Source organism: Monopterus albus, unplaced genomic scaffold (genome assembly GCF_001952655.1).
Source record: "Monopterus albus unplaced genomic scaffold, M_albus_1.0 scaffold32.1, whole genome shotgun sequence".
NCBI classification, from domain to species: domain Eukaryota; kingdom Metazoa; phylum Chordata; class Actinopteri; order Synbranchiformes; family Synbranchidae; genus Monopterus; species Monopterus albus.
Genome location: NW_018127912.1, coordinates 1,165,689 through 1,174,201, shown reverse-complemented (window position 1 = coordinate 1,174,201; position 8,513 = coordinate 1,165,689). Strand labels below are relative to the sequence as shown.

The 8,513-nt window shown below is 41.5% G+C and overlaps 1 protein-coding gene across 1 annotated transcript in view; it reads right to left on the bottom strand.

The window, feature by feature from the left end:
• Positions 1 to 3,976, bottom strand: part of pane1 (proliferation associated nuclear element) — a 10,423-nt gene extending 6,447 nt beyond the window's left edge. The window contains exon 1 of the mRNA XM_020596941.1: positions 3,772 to 3,976. Within this exon, the coding sequence (XP_020452597.1) occupies positions 3,772 to 3,828 (57 nt within the window). The 5' untranslated portion in view covers positions 3,829 to 3,976. The remainder of the gene's footprint in view (positions 1 to 3,771) is intronic.
• Positions 3,977 to 8,513: the final 4,537 nt, after the last annotated feature.

The window sequence follows — 8,513 nt, the reverse complement described above, 5'->3', positions numbered from 1 at the left end:
CCGATCCCCAGCTATCTGCGTGGTCAGTACCACCACTTCTCTTAGACCTGCCTGTCAAGGGGAGGGAGAAGGACAGCCACCTGACACACTATGGTAACTTTTTGGAGTGTTTATTTTTCAAGGCATGACATGATTTACTGTATTTGCTCATCTGTGTTCTTTCCTCGCTTTTTAATTGTCTGTTTGGATATGTTTTGATGATGTACTCTCAGAAACAGAGGAGCGAGTGTCAGTAGGGTCAGAACGATCATGTTCAGAGCTGCTTCAAGGTCAGCTGTGGTTCAATCCGCTCAGGAAAGCCCTCTATCTCTGTGATGGTACAGTGTGGATCACTGTACTAGAGGGTAAGAAACCAGCATCATCCACTGTTGAAAATGTTTCTCCATATCTTAGGTTGAAAACTGACAAAATTCTCTCAATCTACTCAGATCATAAGCGTCTGGACTATGTGTTGGAACATCAGGTCCTCACCACAAGCTCAGAGACGCATGATGTGGAGGTATTCATCCACTTGTTCAATTAGTTGTATATATTTTTTTGTGACCAGGTTCCGAATAAGCGGAGGAAAATGGATGGATGGATGGATTTTTATGCACACTTACTGCAATGCATCCACACATCTAACTTGAGCTAAATTTTGAGTGCAGTACTTTTAAATATCTGTTATACTGTGGTAGTTTTAAATATATACTGTTTATTCAAAATATACAAGAATGAGAATATATTTTTTCTTGTGCTCTGTGATAACAACTTTCATTGCCACATACAGTCAGGGAAAAAATTATTTGAACCCCAGCTGATTTTGTAAGTCTGCCCACTAACAAAGAAATGATCAGTCTACAATGTCAATTTATGTGAACAGTGAGAGACACAACAATAACAAAAAAAATCCAGAGAAATGCATTACAAAAAAAGTTATACATTAATTTGCATTTTCATGAATGAAATAAGTATTTGATCCCCTATCAGTCAGCAAGATCTCTGGCTCCCAGGTGTATTTTATACAGGTAACTTCAGGTGGACACAAACAGATTTTTACTTGCCAGACTGCCAGAGAAGATGGCACAATCAGTCTACATGTGGGCACCAATCTGATGACAGAACTGGCAGAGACAACTATAATACTATCGGGGATGTTCGTGGAAAAGGCCTGCAGATGCACGTGGAAATGATCAAACACAAGGTGCTGAGTTTGAAACAGAAGTGACTCTCACCTCTCCTCACATGCCTGTACAACCTGTGTGTCTGTGCTGTGCCTCCCAGGGGTCAGCAGTGCCCCAGTTAACCATTAGCCAGAGCAACTGTGGCCATATGTTACTGTAAGCAGGTCTCAGCTGCACTCCCATGCACTGAATGAGTGAATTTAATTTTTGACCTGATCAGTTTTCTCTCAAAAGGTCACATTCCACACTGAGTGGAGTTAAACAAGCAGCTCTTCCTGTGGGAAAAAAATCTGAGATTCACTATAAAATCCAAGGATGTCACCCCAGGTGGGATTTGAATTACAGGAGGATGGGCAAGTCTCCAGAAATGTCACCACATATAATGAATGGAGAAATGTGGCATCTCACCCTTCGTTTTCTATGTGAATATTTATATCGAGCACGTTATGACACCCGAGGAAGAACCAGTTTTCTTCTGCCTTGTTTTAATTGTCTGCTTTTTATGTGTAAGGACTGCAATGTGCAGTCGGTCCCTGTAGGTGGCAGCAACACACCAGTGGTTAGTTATTGCTTGCTCGTTTGTGTTTGAAGAAGAGCATCTTGCTACAGACAACCGTGATTGTTATTGCTAGCTAAATTCTCAGTTAAAGTTACAATGTTTTTATGGTCGGCGTAAGGCAAAATCAGTATGACTGGCATAATGTTGGTCTTTTCGTTTAATTGAAAATTGCCCCAGGTGCTCTAGTTATATTTGAACGCAAGCTAATTGGCTTGCTAGCCGGACGTGTAGCTAGCTGTTTTAGCTCGGCTAGCCGGTTGTCACTGTTTTGTGTTTCCCCGTGGAGATGTCTTCCCCCCGGTAAAACCGTGTTTGTGGTAGCGCCCCCTCCGTCTTTGTTTAGGATAAGGTGGGGTTCCGGTTAGGGGAAACCCATCTCAACACAACACCTCGTTGTTCGTTCTCCGTAAACGTGGAAGTTTATTTTATAACACATGAGTGTGTCTCTGGTCGTTATCCTTTTGTAAATAGCCGACCAGTCTCCTTTTCTACAAGGTTTCCAGTACTCAGCTGGTAAGTTATATATTGTCCTGGAAGTTAATTATTTGGTGTTAAGTTAGCCAGGCAGCTCACGGATAATTATCCGTGACAAGTGAGGGTTTACTGAGCGAAAGAATTCTGTTTACTGTTAGCCATTTGTTTGCAAGAGTACACTTGTGAACTGTGTGTCCCCGTGATGCCGGAATACTCATTTCTTGTATTAATATATAAGAACAACTCTCATTAACCCACATTTACTGTAATGTGGCAGTGTTAGCCAGCTGACTGTTTTTATTTGCAGTCATGGGGTGAGTGATGGAGCAGCCTTGCCTAGGAACAAGACAAAATATAGTATTTGAACCCAGCCCAGGTAAGACATACAGTCAGGGAAAAATTATTTGAACTCCAGCTGATTTTGTAAGTTTGCCCACTAACAAAGAAATGATCAGTCTACAATGTCAATGGTAGGTTTATGTGAACAGTGAGAGACACAACAATAACAAAAAAATCCAGAGAAATGCATTACAAAAAAAGTTATACATTAATTTGCATTTTCATGAATGAAATAAGTATTTGATCCCCTATCAGTCAGCAAGATCTCTGGCTCCCAGGTGTATTTTATACAGGTAACGAGCTGACATTAGGAGCCCTCTCAGCTCGTTACCTGTATAAAAGAGACGTGTCCACAGAATCAATCAATCAATCCAGATTCCAAACTCTTCACCATGGCCAAGACCAAAGAGCTTTCCAAGGATGTCAGGGACAAGACTGTGGCCCTACACAAGGCTGGAATGGGCTACAAGACCATCGCCAAGCAGCTGGGTGAGAAGGTGACAACAGTTGGTGCGATTATTCGCAAATGGAATAAACATAAATTAACTGCCAATCTCCCTCGGTCTGGAGCTCCACGCAAGATCTCACCTCGTGGAGTTTCAATGATAATGAGAATGATGAGGTATCAGCCCAGAACTACTCTGGAGGAACTTGTCAATGATCTCAAGGCAGCTGGGACCATAGTCACCAAAAAAATAGTTGGTAAACCTACCATTGAAATTGTAGACTGATCATTTGTTTGTTAGTGGGCAGACTTACAAAATCAGCTGGGGTTCAAATAATTTTTTTCCCTGACTGTACATGTACAGCAGCCAGATACATTTCTGGCAAGTTTTACAGTTCTATCTAATACAAAAAGTGATTTTCCTTTCTGATGTTTAATTAGAGTTGTGAATAAGTTAAACTATCCCGCATTTCTCAATAAGGCTAAACAGTTAAAATAGCATTCATAGAACTATACTGCAAGAGAGCAATGTATCTTCTCTTTATCCTACTAATCTTTCCATCTATCCAGATTTATCCTGTGATTCCTTGGGGAGACCTGGGAACCATTATTGTCGTAGTTAAGACTGAACAAACCTACCCCATCTCACTTTAAAATACTTGTAGTCGACTTTTATCTCAGCCGGAAAGCCGATAAATCTGTCGTACCTTAGCAGCTGCTTTGTTTTCATGGAGAGCAACGTTAAAACTGTCGTGTGAAGCTCAGTAAAGATTAATGAAACACAAACTCACCAAGATGTTCGCTGTGTTCAAACTAGGCAGCTTATTAAATGGCTGCAGCAACGACATCCTAATATAAACACTTAAAACAATCCCAGTTTCTTAAACTCAGTAAATTAAACCAAATTTCAAAACCTTCCTTGCCACAACAGGTTATCTCGCGCTTCTTTTCTGAACGTGCGTCTGACGGATGTGTCGACGTGATGTCACGACGCTGTGACGTTTTCTCAATAGCCAGCTATTTTGCGCCACCTACAGCCCGGCTGCAGCTGATACAGCTGTGTTGCATTACACCATACAGCGCCTAGAAAGTATTCACCCCCTTGGATGTTTTACCCTTTTATTGATTTTATAAATCAATCATGGTCAATATAATTTGGCGTTTTTGACAAAAAATTACAAAAAAACTCTGTCAAAGTGAAAGCAGGTTTCTACAAAAATATGTAATGGGAAAAAAGTCATTGCATAAACATTCCCCCCCTTTAAAATGACTGACCTAATTCAAGAGGTCCAGCCAACTGGTGCTAGAAGTCTCACAATTAGTGAAATGGGGATCACCAGAGTGCAGTGAATGTGTCTCAAGTGACTGTAAAATAAAGACACCTGTGTCTGGAAGGTCCAATCACTGGTTAAACAGTATTCCTGGCTACCATTACACCATGAAGACAAAAGAACACTCCAAGAAACTCAGAGAAAAGGTTATTGGAAAGTATAAGTCAGGGGACGGATACAAAAAATTCTAAGGCACTGAACATCCCCCAGAGTTCAGTTAAATCCATCATCAAGAAATGGAAAGAATATGGCACACGTCTAAATCTGCTAGATCAGGCCGTCCTCACAAACTGACTGACCGTGCAAGGAGACTAGTGAGAGAGGCCACCAAGACACCTGTGACTACTCTGAAGGAGTTACAAGCTTCAACAGCTGAGATGGGAGAGACTCTGCATATAACAACTGTTGCCCAGGTTCTTCACCTGTCAAAGCTTAATGGGAGAGTGGCAAAGAGAAAGCCAGTGTTGAAGAAAACCCATGCTAAATCTCGGCTAGAGTAGCACCAAAAGGCACATGGGAGATTCCATGGTCAAGTGGAAGAAAGTTCTTTGGTATGATGAGACCAAAATGGTGCTTTGTGGCCATCAGACAAGACGCTATGTTTGGCAGACACCAAACACTGCACATCACCACAAACACACCATCCCCACTGTGAAGCGCCGCGGTGGCAGCATCATGCTGTGGGGATGCTTCTCGGCAGGGGGCCCTGGAAGGTTTATAAAGGTAGAGGGTAAAATGAATATGGCAATCCTAACTTGAAAATGGAAATCCTGGAGGACCATCTTATTACAGTCTGCAAGATAACTACAGTTTGGGAGAAGATTCATTTTTCCAGAAAGACAATGACACGAAGCATACAGCGAAAGCTACACAGAAATGGTTTAAAGACAACAAGGTGAGTGTTCTGAAGTGGCTGAGTCAAAGCCCAGACCTCGATCCAATAAAGAATTTGTGGCTGGATTTGAAAAGGGCTGTTCACGCCCGATCCCCGTGCAATCTGGCAGAGTAAAACTGCAGTGTCCAGATGTGCAAGCCTGACTGAGACCTATTGACACAGACTCAGTGCTGTGATTGCAGCCAAAGGTGCCTCTACTAAATACTGACTTGAAGGGGGTCAATATTTATGCAATCACTTATTTCCCATTACATTTTTGACATTACATTTTGTAGAAACCAGTTTTCACTTTGACATTAAAAAGTTTTTTTTGTCAAAAAAGCCAAATTATACTGACCATGACTGATTTATAAAATCAATAGAAGGGCAAAACATCCAAGGGGGTGAATACACTGTACAGGTGTACCTTGAATTGAACACACATTGTATATCCATGTACAGTAGTGCTACACATCAATAAAGCTGAAAGGAGGGGATAAAAAAAAGACAACCTCTGGCTACAGCACAAGCTCTATAACCACAAAACCGTTGCTGACAAAGATGTTGCAATGATGTCAAATAATATAAAATGCTTCAAATAAACAAAGTGTATACATACACAATGAAATAAATCTGTAAACACACTGTATTTGAATGGAAGCAGAAGTTTTATTCACCTTATGGTGGGACAGGAAAAGTAGACCCCCCCACCCCCCATGAAGTATCACAGCAAGCAGGACAAGTCCCTGGGCCTTTAAGTGTCAGTATGTAAATATGCACATTAGTGATATGCATTCAAATGCCAGGAACTGAGTGGAAATATATGACTGTTCTCAGAGGGACAAGTGACTTTATTTTTAAAGTAAGAGCTCATTCCTGCATCTTGAATTAAAGGCAAGGCTCAAGGGTGTGTATCAGACCTCCCAAATGCGACTGCTATGGTTTGAAGGTAGCAAATAATACACAAACATCAGAAGTGCCTTCAGCCATTCACAGCTCATTTCAAACACCGCCGCAAGTTAGGCCACATTAATGAGTCTAACCTGTGTGAATGAATCAATTACTACTGAAACTGATAAGAGTCCTAATGGAAAAGAAAAACTCAAAGGTCAAACTAAACATACAAAATAACAGCACTTCATGTGAATAAAATAAAAACTGATTTAAAGTAGGGCTTCAGTCTCTTCACTCACTTTTCCCTTAACACTGCCAAAGAACTGTACAATAAGATCAATAAGGTCGCATAAAAAATGACTTGCTCTGGCTCCATGTCTCTCTAGCCTTTTTATAAAAGTTGGTTTGAATGATTCCTTGACGCCACTGCTGAAGTTGTTCCCTCACACTCATGTTAAGTTTCCACCGTCCACCCCCGCTAATGTACGTCTCACTTTTAACATGAACACACACACAGAAAGCTGACCTGTACGCACACATTTGCACGCACACATTTGCACCAACACGCTCTCATCTCTCCATGCTGGAGGCATCCTGTTCATATCTCCCCAGACTCTCTCTCCTCGGAGCTTGAGCGTCGATCCCGTTCGTATGACAGGGACCTTTCTCGTTCCCTGGCTCTGGCTGTGTCTGGAGAGTTGGACCTCTCCCTGTTCTCCCAGTCTGCGTACTCCACCCTGTCCTCCACCCTGTCATCACGCCATCCCTCTCCTGCACCCTCTCTCCATCTCTCCTGGGACAATGAGTGTTCTTTGTCATGGGTGTGAGATGATCGATCCCTGGAGGACCTGAGGAGAAACAATCAGGCAATGATTTGTTTTTTGTAATCATTATGGACAGTACAGTTCAACTGTAGAATATAATATTTTAATCTATAATCAGCTGCCCTGTGTTAAAACTAATTGTTATTTATATTTCATATAAATATATTTCATCTAGTGCTAAGCTAATTACTTTCATTACTGATTCATCTATCAATTATTAGTATGTCTGACAATTAGTTTAAATAGCAGAAATTTGTGAAAAATGACCATTACAATTTCAAAAAGCACAATGTGTCATGCATGCACCTCTTCAGTTAAACAAGAAATCATACTTTTCTATTAGAGATGCACAAATTGCAGTTTTCTTGGCCGATCACAATTTCGATTTTTTCTTTTGAGTCTGTGCCAATTCAGATTTTCTTTTTGTCTAAGAACTGTAATTAAGAGCATAGAGACATTTTGTAAAACTGTAATAAAATTATAACAGTATTAAAGTTTTACATCTCTGCCTTTCTCTTATTTTTTTTTTTTACAAATTAAAAATGAAGTGCAGTATTTGTACTCAGAAGATTGTCTGTTGGACGGGTTGGATTCACTGTACATATACATGCATTTCATGTGCAGCCACTAATTCCCTCATTGTGAACTATTTGTCTGAGATTTGGACGCAGATTCTCTTCTCCAAGGTGTTTGCGTAGGCTCCTCTGTGTCTCTCTTTGTACAACAAGCGCTTCCAATGCATGAGTGAACACGTGCCCAGTACGGACACAAGAGCTAGTCTCGCTCGAGGTGCCTGTGAGATGCTACGTGCTGCACATGCTACACTTTTGGGCTGTCACTGCGAGTGCAATGTGGACTGTCGTGTCTCTAAACTTGAATGGCACAGAATTGGACATCTCAGAGTGATCGGCCAGTCACCGGTCAAGACCAATCATGCTGAATACCAGCAATTTCTGACCTCCGCCAATTGTTTAGTTTCCATAACATATCATGTTATTGATCCAGCATATAAACCAATCAGCTATTGGATCAGCAGAGAGCCAGACATTTTGAACTACACCCTAAGCTCAGTCAGTGGAGAGCAAATTGCTGCACTTGACAACAAAAGCAGCCACCACTTTGATGTCGTGAGAATATTACTGCCTATGTCTGCTTTACATCACAGGAAACAGGGATCAAGTTGGACAAAATCTAACCAGCAGGCATTGTGTGGCAATTGCTGGTGATGATTCAGCGCAGATCTGATTAATCTCAAATAAGCTTGTTGTATCAAACCAACTCTGCCTGCATTCACTTTGTCTGTGTGTCTGAACAGGAGGTAACAGCTGATGCGTGACCACTGGTCAACTGGTAATGTGACTTGATCTGAGTGAATTAGTTAAGGAAATACTCTCAGACCAGTAACCATCTTATTGATGCTTTCTGTAGGCTTCGGTGATTGATAAACTCCTCACCTCTTCTTTTTGCGCCTGTGAGAGTGGGAGCGAGAGCGATGCCTGTCCCTGTGTCGATGTTTCCTCTCTCTTTCCCGATCCCGCTCTCCACCTTCTTCTCTGGAATGAGAGGAGCGGTGGCGTCTTGAACGATGGGAGGACGAACTGCCTCCATCC